Source organism: Gymnodraco acuticeps, unplaced genomic scaffold (assembly GCF_902827175.1).
Source record: "Gymnodraco acuticeps unplaced genomic scaffold, fGymAcu1.1, whole genome shotgun sequence".
NCBI classification, from domain to species: Eukaryota; Metazoa; Chordata; class Actinopteri; order Perciformes; family Bathydraconidae; genus Gymnodraco; species Gymnodraco acuticeps.
Window position 1 is genome coordinate 7,660,530 of NW_022990271.1, and position 19,228 is coordinate 7,679,757.

Consider the following 19,228-nt stretch of genomic DNA (forward strand, 5'->3'; position numbering starts at 1 on the left):
CTGGCGCGTCATAAACATAGAAAAACATTACTAGAGTATGTGTACAGTGCTACAGAGAGAAGCATGGTTAAATAACATAATACTTTTTAGTCATTTTAGAGAAAGTATACGACGACGTGAGTATCGTTCTTTTTTAATTAAAAACAGGCCTATAGAAAGACAAAATGACATACCGGAGTTGCTATTCCCAGTCTAGATTCAACATTTCTATGGCCATTCAGTCGTGCCTGGACAATGTCGGGAACGCGCATGTCAGGTTCGCTGCAGAGATCCCACTGCCTCTGCTCTCACGATTAATCGTTGGGATGGTGTTGACAGCGAGAGGCAGCCAGTTTTACATGTTTAAATACATGACAGGACCAGGGTAAATCCCATTTATACGAGTTGTACACACAATTACCGCGACTTCACTGTTTGTGGAGGAAGACTTCGACGCCAGGCTGAAGACAGCGTTTACATTACTGATGGAATTCCCAGTCGTTGCTAGATGGAGAAACCGAAAGGGTGGACTCGTTATTAATAATTAAAATACCCCATCTGCTGCTAAAATATAAGGAAAATGCATCTGCATCAGGTGCTGACGGGGGCTGTTAACCCTGGAGATTGCTGCTATTCGGTGGGAAGCGTGAATGACATACCTTTCACGGTGAGTTTTTATTTGATATTATTCGCTGAAGATGACACCCACTGAAGCTAACGAGCTAGCTGGATATTTAGCTAGCTGGTGTTGTATACTCTGTAAAAGGGTTGGCTAGTGAGCTAAAGCATTGACTAGCCGGGTAGTGGGCTAGCCAATCTGCCGCACCGAGAGATTCACAAATAGTGAGTCTACACCGGGCATCTTTATTACCACCAGCCCCTCTTACAATTACCTTTTACAGGCAGCCACGATTTGACAAGGTAGCATCCCAATGTGGATGCTTAACGGCATTGTCTGCACCTACTATATTAGGGTTAACGTTGTATTATTTATCGCTCCAAGACAGTCTACGCTAGCTACTCAAATGACCTTTAGCTGCATCTCGTTACATTAGAATTGCTGCAAGGGAATCCCTTTGCGCAGCCATAACATTATTGACAAATATTTGCAATGGGTCATGCACCGACTACATTTCGCAGTGCACTCTTCGGTTGATTTGGCTTGACCAAACTGCGCACTGCCACAGGATGAGAAGTTGTGTTTTGTCTGTTTGCAGGATAGCTAAGCTTGGAGTTAAATCCTCCTCACGGATGATTAGCTTGCTGTCATCCTAGCATCAGCTGCGCCAGCCGTGACGTAGAGAGCCATATATGGATACATGAGCGAGAGGGCTCAATGTCTTGTTGTGAGAAAAAAAACCACATTTAAAAACGTGCTGACATCTGTCATCATTTGAACTTTAATAAAATAGAATACACTTTTACACAATTTTCTAAGCCTTTACCGATGCTCCTTTATCAGCTCATTTCATCAGTCATTTCACTTTATGCATATGCAGTGTATGCTGATCCAACTCTATACCTTGGAGCACATCCTGTGTCTGTTATTGATTGACTTTCTGGTCCTATACTTATTCCTTGTCTGTCTGAGGTCTGGCAACTTCCCAACATTTCTCTTGATGTCTCAAGTTGACAGGACAGAGAGAAGAGAGAAGCCCAGTCAATATTCCATTTAGTGCAGCAAGATCTAATTATAATACAGCCTTATTTGTGATGGCAAGGAATAACAAGTGCACAGTAGTTCACAACCCCAAACAAATGTTGTGTCTATTTTTCCTAAAATAGATTTGTTGAAGTCAAAGGCAGTAACATTATGTAGCATCCTGAGTCAGTTCCTGTATTGAGAGCAGAAGCTGAATGATGATGACTTTAAGATCTTCCCGAGAGAGCATTTACCTGAAACTTAATGTATGTTGTCCACAAAGATTGAACACACATATGAATGTAGCCTTTAGAACCCTAGTGTATACATAAAGCTGTGTGACTGCATTAGGTGCATTCTTTCAATGCAGGCTCACAGAGAACTCTTGAGCTGTTATGTTTCACGCCACCATCCCCTCATCCTGAGAACAGTGTGAGCCTGTCTAATGGCTGCCAAATCTGGGCCGAGTCTGTTTCGGCTCCCCACAAGTGAAGTGGTTGTTTTAATAGGTTTTATTCATTTTTGAATGCAGACACTCTCCTCACTTATTTCCGAGTCCCTCGGTTCTTTGGCTCGTAGAGCAGTAATTAATTGTTCTGTTAGTTTCTGTTGAACTATAAAGAAGAGTCGTCCCTCCTCTCCCCTTACACTGACCACAGATCAAGGCTGTTTGAATGTATGAAGAGGCAAGGTTTGTACTTAGGGTCATATCTTCACAACAACATAGGACAGAGGTTTCTGTGCCTGGTGTTTTCTTTCTGTTTCTGAGAGGGTGTTTGAAGAACACTAGACATGATGTCCAATGCAGTTACACTCACACTGACCCCTAGGGCTCATAGGCCAGACCCTGACAAACACACATATTATGCATGCATGTGCACACTCCTAACCTACAGCTGCCATGAATGCACCAGTTCAACAACTTCATTGTCATTCCATCTCCATGCTTTTGGCTCCAGCATGGCCTTTATTCAGTTGCATGCTCAATTTATTGTGTTCATATTGACAACAATTTGAGTTATTTTATTCAAATAGAGTTTGAATAAAGGGACAGTAAAGCAAATGTTTTAAGTCCAATGGATGGTTGATTTGGTCATGTGTTGAGAACCCATTGTAGGAATAGTTCGAACAATGACTAGCAATACTAAGGAAAAAGGAATTGTGTCTGTTTGATAACACTAAGACATTTTAATACCAAAAACTAGATAATGATTTTCTACTTTTGGGTCTATTTCAGCACCTTTTCCCCCATGGTTGATGCTGTAAATGTACAAACAGCGAGTTTTGATATGCAGAGCTGGAGATGTGTGATCAACTAAAATAGACAGCACGCAGAGGAGAGAGAGGAGAGAGAGATAGAGGAGAGAAGAGAGAGAGAAGAGAGAGAGAGAGAGAGAGTAGAGTATAGAGAGATAGAGAGATAGACAGAGAGAGAGAGATAGAGCTCTGCTACGAGAGCTCTCTCGCTATCTCATCTCTCATCTCTGCTCGTCTATTCTCTCTCTCTCTCTGCTTCTCTCTCTCTCATCTCTCTCTCTATCATCTCTCTCTCTCTCTCTCTCTCTCCTCTCTCTCTCTCTCTCTCTCTCTCTCCTCTCTCTCTCTCTCCTCTCTCTCTTCTCCTCTCTCCTTCTTCTCTCCTCTCTCTCTCTCTCTCTCTCTCTCTCTAGCGGCTTTTCTTTTAATGTGAGTCAGTCATCAGATATGTCGTCACACCAGATGTGATTTTCTGAGATTACTTAAATTGTGTTTCAGACTCATGACCTATTCCCGTTTTGAAATTGAACATGTTATTGTAACGGCACATATTTTTCAATTGATACGAGTAGGCCTAGATATTAGAGATGGATCGGAGCCTGGCGAGGTGTAGTTTGTCCTTTAATGCCCACTGCTTTACTACAGTCATTCTGCAGAGAATAACAAGGCCCATGCTGTATGAGACAGTGGGATCAAAGTACAGGTCTGTGCTATGGGCTTTGCTTGGGATAATGTCACAACACGCATTGACAGAGAGGCCAGGTTACTACAGGCCATGATTGATCAATTCATGTTTTTAAATAGTTGCATCTAAGGCTTTTGAGTGTAGCGATCGCAAACATGAAAATGGTACACATGGTCGCAGCTGTGGCTGCGGCACATGCTCACATGATTGTGTAAGCAGCATGAGGAATATTTTGGAGGGACAGAAGTGGTTCCTGTTATCTGCTTTCATTAGCACAGCACATGACTGCAGCATTCGCTCCTTTCTTCTAAAATACATCCACCCTGAGAATCAGGTAAATCCCGCCTCACAGGGGTTGCCATCATTCAAATAAATGTGAATCGAATTCTGAAGCTCTCATCAACAACATGGCACGTGGTTGGCCATGCTTCCTTCGTATATACAAGAAAATATATTTTGATCTCTGATCTTTTATAAAGCATGATACTGGGGTTGCCCAGTGTTGGGCTAAATAAACCAGTCAATATTGGTGTTTCGGTTAGAGGGTTTTTTGTAACATCATACAATTAAATAAAGCATGTCATACTGTATCATAGTTATATACGTTCTCTCTCATACTGCACATCTGGCTATAAAATGCAGTATTTGGACCTCTGTAAATGCTTGAAGGGCTTTATAGTAAAAGAAGAACGGTCACATGACTCAAATAGACATAAGTTAAATAGGTGTAGTTCATTTTCTACAAACCAACATTTACAATTACATTATAGTTGTTGCTTTGTTAATGTTCATGTGATACGGAGAGGTATTATTTATCCAAAGGCAGCACCATACTTGATTTAAGCAGCTTACACGTCATGACTGACAAAATTAAACTTCTTCATGGTTGTGCTCGTTACAACATTTGGCAGATATGAGCTACATGTGCGTGGTGGTAGACCTTAGTGCAGTCATATTAAGTAGCCCAATGTTGCTTATATAAATATCATAGCAGCTAGATAATCTTAATAGGATGGGTTTATGGTCCGTCTTCATTTATAGTATGTGTTTAAAGGACAGCTTTGATTTAATTATACTTTTGTCTAATAGTGATAATGGTTCTCTTAGTTGACTTTCTTGAAAGATCTATCGCTCCAGTGTTATTACCCCTCAGTAGAGAAATGCAGTGCTGCAAGTAGCTCTCTGCGTAGTGCTGCGCATCATTATTGTGATGTTTCAGATGGGAGATGTCATTTTGTAGTAATGACTGTTGAGTACATCATTCCCTATAAAAAGGCTCCCAAATAAACATAAACATTAATGATCTTCAACTCACTCAAATTGTCTTTGTCTATGGAGACACTTACAGCATTTTAGTCCTAACTGTTTATGCTGATAATCGTAAGTTGTATCAATGTTTACCATGATACCACCACGTAGTATGCTGCTACTACTAATGAATCATCCTACTTTGTATTGCCATCGCTCAGTTAGGTTAGGGCTGCTCGATTATGGGAAAAATCATAATCTCGATTATTTGGGTCAATAATTGATATCACGATTATTAAAAACGATAATCCATTTACTTTGAAAACATCCATTTATTGAAAAAAAGTTATGTGAACAGTATGTTTTTAACAGTTGATTACCCTGAACTTTAAGTATAACTCAACTGAAAAACCAATAAAAAAATACAAATAATCGTTTTATTTCGATTATGTTGTTTTCATAATCGTTGCAAGCCAAAATCGTAATTGCGATTAAAATACGGTTAATTGAGCAGCCCTACACTCAGTTGTGTGTTGTTGTGTGTGTGTGCATGTGGATCTGTGGATGTTGAAAGGATTACAGGGCACACACACAAGCCCAAACTGAGTGATGATGGGTCATACTGTTTAAGGCAGATACACTCATGCTTACAAGTGCCAGCATGGCTCAAGGTCCCACCAGGTGTGTGTGTGTGTGTGTGTGTGTGTGTGTGTGTGTGTGTGTGTGTATGTGTGTGTGTGTGTGTGTGTGTGTGTGTGTGTGTGTGTGTGTGTGTGTGTGTGTGTGTGTGTGTGTGTGTGTGTGTGTGTGTGTGTGTGTGTGTGTGTGTGTGTGTGTGTGTGTGTGTGTGTGTGTGTGTGTGTGTGTGTGTGTGGTGTGTGTGTGTGTGTGTGTGTGTGTGTGTGTGTGTGTGTTGTGTGTGTGTGTGTGTGTGTGTGTGTGTGTGTGTGTGTGTGTGTGTGTGTGTGTGTGTGTGTTGTGTGTGTGTGTGTGTGTGTGTGTGTGTGTGTGTGTGTGTGTGTGTGTGTGTGTGTGTGTGTGTGTGTGTGTGTGTCAGACATGACAGGGGCTCAGGACGGCAGTGTAAGAATGTTTGAATGGAACCGACCTCAGCAGCTCATTTGCTTCAGACAAGCAGGCAACGCTAGAGTCACCCGGCTCTATTTCAACAGACAGACAGACAGACAGACAGACAGACAGACAGACAGACAGACAGACAGTGCGTGACGGTGACCGCTTTTAATTCCAGCTGCAATGTGCTGGAGGGAGTGCCGCAGTCATAGCAAAGTGCAGAACAGGCCTCCTTTACTACTCTTTCTTCCTATTCCACAATGAAATGATAGAATGTAAAGTATAATCCTATGACACTCTTGACCATAACCTCATCCTCACCTGTCACTTTAAGTTACACAACCAGCTGTAATGTTGTCCCGCTGTGTGACCCACTGGTTCCCAGCCTCTCCTCCTGTTCTCCTGAATAATGAAAGACGCGAGCCGCCCTCCTGACTGTCCTGTTGCTTCGAGGCCAGCTTGCCTGTGTTCCAGGTGCTGCTGCCATTCTACACATGGTTGTCAACAGCCGGCAAACACCGTTGTATCAGTTTACCCTGCTGCTCACAATCCAAATCTTAACACAGGTTTTCAAATTGAGCTTGTTTAATGAGCATGTGCTGTCTTTGTCTTTTTCCTGCACACGAGAAGGTGTTATTTTTTCCCTGCAGTGGATCTATAAAACTGAATTTCAAGTTAGTTTTTCTATGTGGTTTCCCTGCTAGTTTTACCACCACAACAGTGCTTAATGGTGTTTTAGTGTTAACGCCATGCTGCGCTACTGCTTTTATGATTTGTTATATTTCCCTGCGCAATACGCTATAACGCAATATTCACTTTAGTGCCATTGAGTACCATTCTGGACTTCTTTTAGTCAGTTATATGAAATTACATTGTATATTCAATTCAAATGTATTAGTGTGTGAATTTAAAGCAGTAAGAAACATACTGCATGAAGCTGTACATTACATGAACAATTATGTTTATTAATACATATATGATACGTTTTTTCTCCAGACATATTAGTGAAGGCATTAATCCATTTTGCAGTAACAGTTGCAATATTTATTTAATGTGACATAGTCTTATTTGGTTCTTCTGTCTGTACCCATTTCTTATTCAGGCCTATGGCTCAGGTTGTGATGTAGTGATCTTGGCCAGTGACTTTGAGTGCGTGCAGATCATCCCGGGAGCTCAGAATGGGAACATACAGGTGGGCTGTGTGGAGTGCTCCCTCCAGCTTGGCAGGGTAAGTGTTGACTGCACACTCAGACACACTCCCACGTACAGTTTTAGTTTTTCCCGTGTAGCCAGAAGCCATTATCAATTATGCGGAGCAAAAATAAGTACATTTAGCCCTGCATCTTGTACCGGCCATGCTCTCCTCTCCCCCCCCTACCCCCCCTACCCCCTACCCCCTTCCTGTGGGAATGGCTGTGTAGAAGCACTGATGGAGTGGGTAATGTTGTGATGATGAACACAGCTCTTTATTTTTAGATTGCTGCATCCTACGGAAACACAGTCTGCATCTTTGAGCCTCTTTCTACCAACCCAAACAAACGACACAAGGTGAGCATAGTGGTGTTTCTTTTAGACATAAAATACATGGTTTACCATAAATCAATATCCAGTTAACCTAATGACACTTGTGTGCCATTAACGTGCATGGTGTGTGTGCTCGTTCTATCACTAACAGCAGCTTAACTATCAGTGGCAAAAGACAGGACAGTTCTTCCTCGAGGCCATCACCTACAACCTGGCCTGGGACCCCCAAGGTACGCCAAGGCTTTCTGTGTTTGTCTGACTCAATGTGGCCACACTATGCACAGCTCCTATTACAGCCCCCTGTGGTTAGTCTGGACTGACATGTGCATTATGTAAGAATGACAGTGGGCATGTGGTTTTGGGCGCTGAAGTAGCCAACGTGGGATGAGAGGTGTGTAACATTTTGTGTCCACAGGGAACCGTATCCTAGCAGCAACTGAGCGGCTCCAGCTGTGGGCTCCTCCACTGAAAGATGCCCTGATAGAGGAGGAGGATGGACAGTTAAATGAGGACAGGCCCCACCCTGTGTTCAATGACTGGAACTGTGTCTGGCAGTGCAAGTACGTTTTTTTACTTATTATTATACTGTCAAAGCATAGATGTTATACACGAAAATATAGAACCATATTACTGATATTTGGACAATCTTAATCAATTAAATATGTAAAAACCCTGATAGCTAGCAAACAGTTATTTGATAAGTGAGCAGACCTGTGTGTCTTAATTTTCTTCATTCTCTCCTCTGTACACTGTTGTTCTGTTGTCTTGTTTATGTCAGTAAGTCAGTAAAAACAGTCTTGAGCCCAGTTTGTTGCAGGTAATTTTAACTGAAAACACATTGCTCATCTCTAAAAATGCAAGTACCTGTGAGTTTTGTGAAGATTGCAATATCACTCATTTGCACGGTTTCTTTTGTCAATTAAAAGTAAAGCAGGAGAAAATATGTTTTTATATCTCAGATGTTTTAGTATTTTTTCTGCCATGCTGATTAAGTCCAGCACACAAAATATTAAGTTTTATTGTTCTTATAGGTTGTGGAATTATATATACTTTAACTAATTAAAACGTATAGGCTTTTACTGAATATATCCAAACACCATCTGCACACAGACCCACATAACAGCTTTGTATGAACAGTTTTAAGCCACTGTTTAAGTCTGTGGGCTGTGCTTTAAGCTGTGCAAACATAGATATAAACATATAATACCATGTTAGTAATTGTCATCTGATGACACATATGCATGCCCAGTAAGTCAATAAAAAGGGAAGTGCAAGCTTTGAACTGAAACCACACAAAGCTTTTTGAGAGCTGACAGGAGACTTTTCCTTGGAGAAGTGAATATAGCTGATGTACCATTGTTTATTCCTGTGTTTCTCTCAGGACTGCTGCATCTGTTCACATTGCCAAGTGGTCTACTGATGGGGAGTACTTTGCAACAGTTGGGAAGGTATATTATTCATGTGTACATGTTGCAAAACAAGTTAAACAACACATTGTTGAAAGGTTTGTGTTATTGTGTGGTAATGTTTTTGGATAATTTATGTTCATCTATGTGTTTCAATACGCAGGATGACTGTTTACTTAAAGTGTGGTATCCCACCACGGGCTGGCGTTCTGCAGTGGTGGCTCAAGACCACTCGGATAAAAAACCTCCCCCTGTTCACTTCTCCTTTGTTTACCTGGCACATCCCCGCATGGTCACCGGCATGTCCTGGAGGAAGACCAGCAAGTACATGCCCAAGTAAGAAAGCACACACACAATCACATGGTCAGGGTGGCCACTGACATGTTTAGTTTTAGTCCATTTGTACTTCTTTTGGTCAATTCCTTTTTGAATCAGAGAGTTTTCACCTCTATTTAGTTATTTGTTCTCTGGGGGTTTAATTCTGTACAATGCTAACATTGACACCATTGTCTTTAATACATTTATTTTGTTAGTACATTTGAAAGGTTCAAAGTTGTAACATGGAGTATTTATTAAAAAAGACATTCATCCCAGTATTGAAATACCTAGTATGCTGATTTGAATGTTATAAATTAAAAAGTTTTATGGAAAGTCAAGTCGTTGAATCAGTTGTGGAAGCAGTGAGACGTAGTCTTTGTTTGGCTGTTACACTGGGGGAATCATTGATTTAATCAAAATAGTATAGTATCATTTCACATTTCACTAAGCTGTCATTCGAAAAATACTCATTACTGATGGATTCTTCTGTTGTTTCCTAGGGGTTCAGTGTGCAATGTGCTGCTGACATCCTGTGAGGATGGCGTGTGTAGGCTGTGGTCTGAGACGCTGCTACCAGAAGACAGCATGCTTGGCGGGCAGATCTCTGAGAACACACACTCCTTCAGCTCCAGCCTGCCAGGCCTGGCAGGCAACAAGGACAAAATCCAGCATGCTTTGGAGGTGCAGTCATAACTGTTCAGAAATAGTTTATAAAATAAACAATAAGATTTGTGATTCTTGACTTGTTCTCTTTGTTTTATACCTGTTCTTTGCTTGATCAGTCGATCCACCACCTGAAGCACCTGCGGCGCGGCCGGCGACGGTCCTCTGCTCTGGTGGCTCACAGTGAGGTGCTGCCCTCTCAGCTCGGCACGCAGGACGCACACAGCCACCGCCACATCGCTCATCACGCCAATGCCCTGTGTCACTTCCATATCTCAGCCAGTATTAACCCAAACACAGGTGAGAGTCTTTGTTGGAAGTGGCTCAGAAGCATTTTTATATTTATTTGCCACAGATCTATACTTACTTGCACCATTGACCCCACGAGGGTCTTCTATAGTGTTCTGGTATTTAATGACTTCATCTGTCAAAGTGGCATAGTAAAACATCTAAAAAACGTAATATTAATATTACTTCATTAGTTAATTGCAGAGATCCTGCATGTTGATAATTTGACTCTACCTTATATTTCAGTGTGTGTTTTTTCAGTTTTTTCACAACAGAATTCTTCCTTTTAACTCCTTCCATCCCTATCTGTCTCACTTTTCCTACCTACCTCTTTCTCTGTCAGATATCCCAGCAGTGCTGGCGGAATCTGCAGTGTTTAACCCAGACGATGGCAGTGGTGGTGGAGGCTTTGTCGTTCACTGGCTCAACAATAAGGACCTCAGCTTCACCGCCTCCATGGACCTCTTTATGCTGCAGCTCCGTAAGTTATCTGAACAGCAGCTGGACCAGACTACTGATGACCCCCTGGACCCCGAAGGATCCCCCATGAAGTTTGACTTTGGTAAGACCCTCAAACACATATGTACCTAACACATAATTCATATATGAAACATCATGTTGTCAAAGCATATTGTGTTCTGTCTTTATAGACCTGGACGAGATGTCTGACAAAGCGTCCTCAGAGCAGGGGGAGGAGGGGGAGACAGGGGAGCAGGGGAGCACCAAGGCGTCCTCCCCCGGATCCAGCTCCAGCATGCCTTTGCCCTCCATGCTGCTGGAGAGGAAGATGGAGACTTTGATCACAGAGTGGAACAAGAGCCCAGACATGTTGTTCACCATCCACCCTACTGATGGATCTTTCCTGGTTTGGCATGTGAAGTACTTGGATGAATTCAACCAGGGCATCTTCAGACAGGTTCAGGTGAGCAGAGAATCAGGCATGATGCAACGCAAGCTCAGTGTTAGTGAAACTCACACCTGCTTGAAATGTTCACCTGCGAGTGTGAAACCAGAATAATATAGTCTTATTCTTAAAATTCAATAGTGGATCAGTTGCTCTTTTACTCATACACACACTGTAGCAGCGAGGACCTGTAGTTTAACATTGTCTCAAATGTAAGGTGACTCAGCACTCCCCCGCCTTATGCAACACTTTTTTTACGGAGGAGACACTGCCCGCCTCTCTGCATGGAGGCTTTTAAAGCTTTTGCATGATTCATAAAACAAATCTTTCCTTATTAATATATATATTTTATTAATGATACACAATAATCAAATTAAATAAAAATGAGAAGCTACTTCCTGAATGCTGTGTATATGTTGTGCTTTCTGCTAAAGAGAGACAATAGAGATGCCAGAACTTGCCAAGCTAAATATTTCAATTCAGAGTTGCTTTTTCACATTCTAATTTTCCTTATGATATGCAGTGGGATGTTTGCACTGTAGAGCCTGCCTGTCCTTAATAAGAGCAGCACTGCAACATAAGCATGCTGAGGGTGATAAAATACAGTAAAGAGCAGTAAAGATAGGATTGGAATTCGAACCGCTTTATTATAGCTACTACGAATACATTCACACTTACATTTTAAGACCACTACTGCAATGATAAAGTACTGTATGCATGCACAGAACTATCCCTCTTTATGCTCATTATAAGAGAACATATAAGTTGGCAACATATAGTATGAGCTCTATGAGTATGTGTGTTAGATTCAACAACATTTAAATGTTTTTTCTAATTTGGTATGAATTGCTAGTTGCTAAAGGAGTGTCCCTCCATCTCTCCTATCAGGTATCCTTTTCCTCCCGTATTCCAGTGGCATTTCCTACAGGTGATGCCAACTCACTGAGTAAAAACATCCTGATGTACGCCTGCACTATGACTGAGGGGGAGAGTTCCAGTGAGCCGGGGAGGATGGTTCAACGTGTCCCCCACTCTGCTTCCTTATCGGGTGCCCTGGGATCATCCGCACTGGCCTCCAATCCCAACCCCTGCCCTGGTATCAGTCCTGCGGTCATGATGGTCTCCAAGCATGTGGATGGATCTCTCAATCAGGTAAAAGATTATTAGAAATAAATGGTGCATCCCAAGCTCTTATTTTGTTACTGCCAATGTATGCATGTTTTCATAAATGAAAGGTGTTCCCTAAAACCTTATGTATTTCTTTACTCCTTTAACTCTAAACCAAAGTATTGTACTTGCATGTTTGTGTGTTTTCTCTCTTTGGGGCCCTCTCTGATGTTTGTGGTTCCCTTTATCCGCAGTGGGCAGTGACATTTGCTGAGCGCTCTGCCTTCTCCAACGTACTGACCGTATCACACAAGTTCCGGTACTGCGGGCACCGCTTCCATCTGAACGACCAAGCCTGCCACACAGTGCTGCCCCTGCTGCTGACCTCCTCTCACCACAACGCCCTGCTCACCCCCCCCTCAGCCCCTGGCAGCCTGGAGGAGGAGCAGCCTCCCACCTTTCCAACACCAAAGGGACTTTCCAGGTATAGCACAATTTGGAAGGCATTGAAAGAGGAAAGAGGATGTGAGATAAGAAGAAGAAATATTATACACATGGCTGGAATACCATTAATGCTGCTTAATGCAACATATTGTCAAATCTTTTTTAGGAATAATGAGTTCTAATTATGCTTTACTTTTCCATTAGCAGGAAGCAGCTTCGTAATGCAGCTACAAGGACCTTCCATGATCCCAACGCCATCTACAGTGAGCTTATCCTGTGGAGGGTGGACCACATTGGACCCCTGTCCTGCACTGGAGGGGTCTCTGAACTGGCCCGTATCAACTCTCTGCACACCTCTGCGTTTAGCAATGTTGCTTGGCTACCGACACTTGTGCCCAGCTCTGTACTTGGTAAATAGAAAATGCATACTCTGTAAATAGGGATGTACATGTTATCCCAAGCGATTCGTATTGAGTAATAATTAACAAGAACGTCACTGCAAAAGGGGAAGTTTACCCAATGTTGAATCATCTGATCTTTTGTTTTTGTTATTTAGTTCCCTGTTTGTCATGACAAAACTGTGTCAAATGCATATACAGTATATAACAGCATTAAGACTACTAAGTGAATACATTCAATGCTCTCCTTAAATCATGTACAGTATATATAAAAACGATCATGACTGTGCCTCATTTTTCCTCTAAGTTCCAACATGGATCTAGTTTCTCTTCATCCTGGCTCCCTGCTGCCTTAATCTTTGAAATAATTGTGTTTAAGTTGGAACATGTCTTTATTGATGTAGGCACATGACTACATTTATTAAATTACAGAATATAAAATATTTTGTGGAACAGCACATTCAATCTAACTTTGTGCTGTGTCCCTCAGGATCTTACTGCAACAGTGCCAGCGCCTGCTTCGTGGCATCGGATGGTAAAAACCTGCGTCTCTATCAAGCTGTGGTGGATGCCAGAAAACTTCTGGATGAGCTGTCAGACCCTGAAACGTCTGTGAGTAGACACATACACTCATAACTGCACCGAAAACCAACAATAATGTTTTTGCTCCTTTGGATGTAGTCATTTGTATTAGGATTATCCCTTCATTGAATTGAATGTATCTGAGTCTTCGTGTCTTACACCGCAGCTCGTAACGTTCATCAAAAACCAAGAAGGATGTACAAAGTAGCTTGTTGTCCTCTATTGGGTGCATATTAACCAGAAAACATCACAAAGCTGATTTAAATACATAATTCCCATATATTAAGTTATTCTCATGCTTTACATTCCTTTTGATGCTGCCTTTATTTATTAATCAAATAATGTATCTTTGTTTTATCGCAACCTCCAGCCTACATTACCCTGTACTTCAGAATCTAATGTGCAATATTGTTCACCACTTCAGTGGATTCAAATGCAGTACACTAAATGGATTGTTTTGTATCTCCATGCGTGTATCTCTTTAGAAACTGGTGGGCGAAGTGTTCAACATTGTCAGCCAGCAGTCTACTGCCAGGCCTGGCTGTATCATCGAGTTGGACGTCATCACAAACCAGGTTGGCAGCTCATCTGTGTTTTTCACAAACACCTTCGATCAGTCATGTATAGAAATTCAGGGCCTGAAATCCTGAAAGCTTCTGATTTATAGATGTATTAACTAGGGCCGGGACTTTAACGCGTTAATTAAGATTAATTAATTACACAAAAATTAACGCGTTAAAAAAATTAACGCATTTTAATCGCACTTATTTTTGCACCGCGGAACGTTTCTCACTGGATGAGTTTCAGGCGTACCGATTATACTGGAGCACCAACTAACGTTCATGACTTCAGACAACAACAAACCACAGTGAACAACAGTGGGAAATGTTGTTTTAAAAAACGGACGGATGGAAGCGTCGATAAGAGCACGGTTGTGTGCAAATTATGCAAAAAGGAATTCGCATATCACCGCAGCACATCAAGCCTCAAGTATCACCTCAATGCAAAACATATAGCAGCTAGCGTGGAAGCTAGCGTGGACGTTAGCCTCTTTTATCGCATTCACACCAAAAAGAGCCGGTACTAAAATTAGTTCATGAGAACCTTTTTACCCCCACGAAAGTCCCTGCTAGAGAGCAGAGAGCTGCTAGAGAGCAGGGACTTTCGTACGGCTCTCTGTGAGAAAAGAGCTATATGTCTGATTGGCTGGGCGGATTGCAAACCACGCCCCGTAAAACTCCCAAAAAGTTTTGTGAAGCCGCCATTTTATTATCCTCGCATTAGCATTATTAGCATTAGCCCAGCGCAGAAACGCAGAGAGACTAACTTATGGCAACACAAAATAAAACATGGGAGCGGTGGAGATGAGGAGGTGTCGGCGTTCTGGCGATTTACTCGGAAGGCTTCAGTAGAAGCTGCTGGGACTCCCAGCAGCTTCTACTGAAGCCAGTCCCCAACTCCGGGGACTTCCGGCCGGGGACTTTGGGCGGCAGTATCCCATGGGCAGTATACGCCGTTTGCGGCCTGCCAGTAAACCCAAAGCAGAAGAAGAAGTGACGTCAGCGGCTTCATTTGCCTAATCCTCCCCCAGGTTCAAAGAGTTCTCATGAACTAAATTCTCATGAACCTTTGTGGGAAAAGTACTGCGGTGTGAATGCGCCTAATGGTATACTAAAATCCATGTGAAAAAAATTGCTTCTCACTGTTCTCAGGTCAAATATTTATATGTGATTAAAAATGCGATTAATTTCGATTAATTAATTACAAAGCCTCCAATTAATTAGATTAATTTTTTTAATCGAGTCCCGGCCCTAGTATTAACATGTTTTGTGCTTTTCTCATGTGCATCCAGTGTGGCTCCAACACTCAGCTGCTGCATGTCTTTCAAGAGGACTTCATTTTAGGTTACAAGCCTCAGAAAGAGACAGAAGATTTCACACCGGCCTTTCCATCTGGTGAAGGTATAGCACCCTGTCAAACTTCAATTGTCTTCAAAGCTGATTGCCATTAGAAAAAGTGAATGTAATGTTTACTATGTCCAGATTACCAACCTGCCCCATTCTCTGAGAAGTTCTTCCTGGTGGTGATAGAAAAGGATCTCAACAGGAACTCAGTTCTGCAGATGTGGCACCTGCACCTCAAGTCTGTGCAGGCCTGTGTTGGTAGGATATTTACTAGCATAAACACAAGGATTTTAAATGTGGATCTACATCAAACGTCTTAACTGATATGAAGACCAGCTTTAATATTCCTACGTCTCTGTCTGCAGATGAGGCAAGCCCAGATTTCAGCTTCCAGAGCCAGCTGATGGTTCCCAATCAAAGTTTTAATCCTGACTCGTCTCCGGAAACCTCACCTATCAGACCCCTGCCTCGCTCATCCTCTACAGCCAACTTGCAATCAGCCAGCAAACTCATCCTGAGCTCCAAGCTGATGTACAGCAAGCGGCTCAACCTTCCCCATGGGGTGGAGGTTACCAGGGCGACCCCCTCTGCAGGTTAGGATGGGCACACAGTTGTCACAAATAACTCTCTCACCATGTTATTGTTGCCAAATAAACAGCAAAGTGTAAAACCCTCTTTTGGTTCCAATGTTGACTTGGCTACATGGGGCCAAAATTGTGTATTTATTTTTGCCTTGTGTTGACAATTCGATTAGAAAAAAATTATTCAATTTCAAAGGTGCTTTATTTCCTTAGTATCCATATTTAAGTTGGGTCAGGCCGATTAAAAGAAGTACCTGAACATCTATTTTTCATACATTGTGTACAATTCGATAAATCAGATTCGTGCAATAAACGTAGAACATATTTTAAAATGTCTCTGCCTCCTCTTCCTCTGTTAGGTCATCTGAGTTCCTCTTCTATCTACCCTGTATGCCTGGCTCCGTACCTGATTGTCACCACCTGTTCTGACTCTCGGGTGCGTTTCTGGCGCTGTGCTGTGGAGGGGGATGAGGGGTACAGCGAGGGTGACCAGGACACCCGTACATACCGCTGGGAGCCCTGGGCTCTGATGAACGAGGAGGAAGACAACAACAGTGCTGTGTGCGTTCCTGGGCGTCCTGTTGCTGTGTCCTGCTCCTACATCGGCAGGCTGGCCATGGCCTTTAAAAAGTCACGACCAGGACAGGTAGGAAACTTGCATTTGGCTTTACAATTGGTTTAAGGTGTGAAGTACCAAAAACCTATAGAGAGCTGGGAATTCATTTAATGGCAATCAACTTGAGGATAACAAAATTGCATTAAAAATGGAAATGCAGTGAATAAACACAAATTGACGTTATAGCCTGAATCATCTAAAAATAGATAACAATTCCATATATTAGCATATGAATAGGTGTTCATGTGGAGTAAAGGATGGTGGGGTATGAAGTAGATAAGACAAGAATACATTATCCACACTATCAGGGGCGGACTGGCCATCGGGACGAATCCCGATGGGCCGGTACTGAAGTGGGCCGGTCGGAGAAGTCACTAGCACCCCCCCCCCCCGTTGACAATTTACTAGCGGTAATTACTTGCGGTACCGAAGTGGGCCGGTCGAGAGTCCCGGGCTGATTTGTAGTCCCAGTCCGCCCCTGCACACTACACACCACAATGCACTTGAATATGTGCCAGTCGTATTTAGCCATTAGTGAAAAGGAAATGATAAAACATGACCATCTGAGGATCTAATTGCATATCCTGTTGCTACTCTGTGTTTGAGGTGTGTTGAGCTGGATGTTATTGAACACTGATTTGAAGTCTATGAACATGCTTAGAATCTGGTTTTCAGTTGACTTATTACAATTACAGCAGGCCTGGTTATCCAGATGTCCAGTGTCTTCAGATTTGAAATGTTCTCAGAAATTCTCTTGTCCTCAGCTGCAGGGTTCTGGGCAGGACTTCTCCATGCACGTGTCCATCTATGAGTGTGAATCTACTGGAGGCTCTGAGTGGGTTTTAGAGCAAACTCTCCACCTGGATGACTTTACCAGACCCTGTTCAACCCTGGATCCAAGAGTCAGTGTGGACTCCAACCTCTTTGTCTACAGCAGGTAAGCAAGGCACTGCTTGTTTGTTTAATATTCTGTCAGCCTGTGTATGTGTATCATTATATTAAAAGGTAATAATGCGTCTATCTCTGCGCCAGGTCTGACCTGTACATGACCAGAGACCACAGCTCCCCCAACATTAAGCATTACGTACACTTGGACTGGCTCTCAAAGGAGGATGGATCTCACATCCTCACTGTGGGCGTTGGATCCAACATTCTCATGTACGGCCGTATCTCTGGCGTCGTCAATGAGCCGACTAGCAGCAAGGAAGGAGTAGCTGTCATCACCCTTCCTCTAGGGGGCAGTATCAAGCAGGGCATCCGCTCACGCTGGATCCTGCTTCGGTCTGTGGACCTCCTGTCCTCTGTGGACGGCACACCGTCTCTGCCAGTCTCCCTGTCCTGGGTGAGGGATGGCATCCTGGTGGTGGGCATGGACTGTGAGATGCACGTGTACGCCCAGTGGCACCAGGACAAGAAGGCTGGGGATGGAGAGGAGGGCAACCTATCGTCTGCAGACATTGCCGGTGGTCAAAACACAACCTCCTCGGTCTTTGAAGGGAGAGCCAGATCTAAGAGTGTGTTTGAAGGGAGTGCAGCAGGAGCTGCTGCAGTGGATGAGGCCCTTCGTGCCCCAGCAGGACTTCAGGAGGGGGGACTGTTTGAAGCAGCTCACTCCCTTTCTCCGACTCTACCCCAGTACCATCCCACGCAGCTGCTGGAGCTCATGGACCTGGGCAAGGTTCGCCGTGCCAAGGTGAGTCTGTTCAAGCCTCATTTAGTGACCCCAAAATAGGCAACATTTTTATTTCAAGTTCAACTGGCTTAGATTAACATATAATAATGATGACAGACACTCACAAACAGGAATCTGGTTTGTGGGGATCTAGCAGATCCACTGTGTTGTATACGCTGTATAACCCGTTAATCCTCTGTATCTTAGGCCATCCTCGCTCACCTGGTGAAGTGTATTGCTGGGGAAGTGGCAGTGGTGAGGGATGTGGAGGCAGGTGAGGGCGGATCCAGGAGACATCTGTCCCGGACCATCAGTGTGACCGGCAGCACAGCCAAAGACACCATAGTGGCTGGCCGCGATGGGGGGAGGGACTACACAGAGATCAACTCCATCCCCCCCTTGCCCCTCTACTCCCTCATGTTGGCTGACCTGGACACCTCGTACAAGGGAGCGGAAGAAGCTGCTAAGGGGGGCGACGGTGAGGGGTCCCAGAAGTCCGCAGAAGACCAATATTCAGACCTCTTTCAGGTTGGTATAGTGAGAAGAGCTCTTATTTAGTAATTAAAGATTTAGTCCACTGATTGATTTGACTCCTTTTCTCCTGTGTAAACAGATGCAAGCGGTCACCACAGACGATTTCGTGAACTTTGCCACCGACAAACCAGAGAAAAAGTCTCGAGTTATCAACCTCTCTCAATATGGACCTACCTACTTTGGACCGGAGCATGCTCAGGTATTGCTTTATTGAATTTAGGGAGATACAGTATGTCTAAAAAATCAAAAGAAGTTAATATAACATATTTCAACAAATATTTGTAATCTTTTTTTGTATTACAACTGGGTTGTTAAGGGAGAGTGTAATAAAGAAGAGAAAACATGACAACTAAAACATGGTAATAAACCTAATCTGCACATAATCTGGTTATTTCAAACTAATAT

General features: G+C 43.0%; 1 protein-coding gene across 12 annotated transcripts in view; it reads left to right on the forward strand.

Annotated features, from left to right (window-relative positions):
• The first annotated feature begins 260 nt into the window (after window positions 1-260).
• dmxl2 (Dmx-like 2) overlaps window positions 261-19,228 on the forward strand; it is a 38,559-nt gene continuing 19,591 nt past the window's right edge. For 4 of the 12 annotated variants that reach the window (XM_034221258.1, XM_034221263.1, XM_034221264.1 and 1 more), the window contains exons 1-25: window positions 261-646; window positions 6,985-7,110; window positions 7,359-7,430; window positions 7,558-7,636; window positions 7,822-7,966; window positions 8,185-8,223; window positions 8,788-8,854; window positions 8,976-9,148; window positions 9,631-9,811; window positions 9,913-10,093; window positions 10,425-10,643; window positions 10,732-11,003; window positions 11,874-12,137; window positions 12,347-12,576; window positions 12,741-12,946; window positions 13,425-13,546; window positions 14,002-14,091; window positions 15,369-15,477; window positions 15,559-15,678; window positions 15,786-16,013; window positions 16,361-16,647; window positions 17,382-17,554; window positions 17,650-18,310; window positions 18,497-18,817; window positions 18,903-19,022. In XM_034221258.1, coding sequence (XP_034077149.1) covers window positions 560-646; window positions 6,985-7,110; window positions 7,359-7,430; window positions 7,558-7,636; window positions 7,822-7,966; window positions 8,185-8,223; window positions 8,788-8,854; window positions 8,976-9,148; window positions 9,631-9,811; window positions 9,913-10,093; window positions 10,425-10,643; window positions 10,732-11,003; window positions 11,874-12,137; window positions 12,347-12,576; window positions 12,741-12,946; window positions 13,425-13,546; window positions 14,002-14,091; window positions 15,369-15,477; window positions 15,559-15,678; window positions 15,786-16,013; window positions 16,361-16,647; window positions 17,382-17,554; window positions 17,650-18,310; window positions 18,497-18,817; window positions 18,903-19,022 — 4,572 coding nt within the window. In that variant the 5' untranslated portion in view covers window positions 261-559. The remainder of the gene's footprint in view (window positions 647-6,984; window positions 7,111-7,358; window positions 7,431-7,557; window positions 7,637-7,821; window positions 7,967-8,184; window positions 8,224-8,787; window positions 8,855-8,975; window positions 9,149-9,630; window positions 9,812-9,912; window positions 10,094-10,424; window positions 10,644-10,731; window positions 11,004-11,873; window positions 12,138-12,346; window positions 12,577-12,740; window positions 12,947-13,424; window positions 13,547-14,001; window positions 14,092-15,368; window positions 15,478-15,558; window positions 15,679-15,785; window positions 16,014-16,360; window positions 16,648-17,381; window positions 17,555-17,649; window positions 18,311-18,496; window positions 18,818-18,902; window positions 19,023-19,228) is intronic. The other 8 variants (XM_034221260.1, XM_034221269.1, XM_034221262.1 and 5 more) reach the window with 6 other exon arrangements.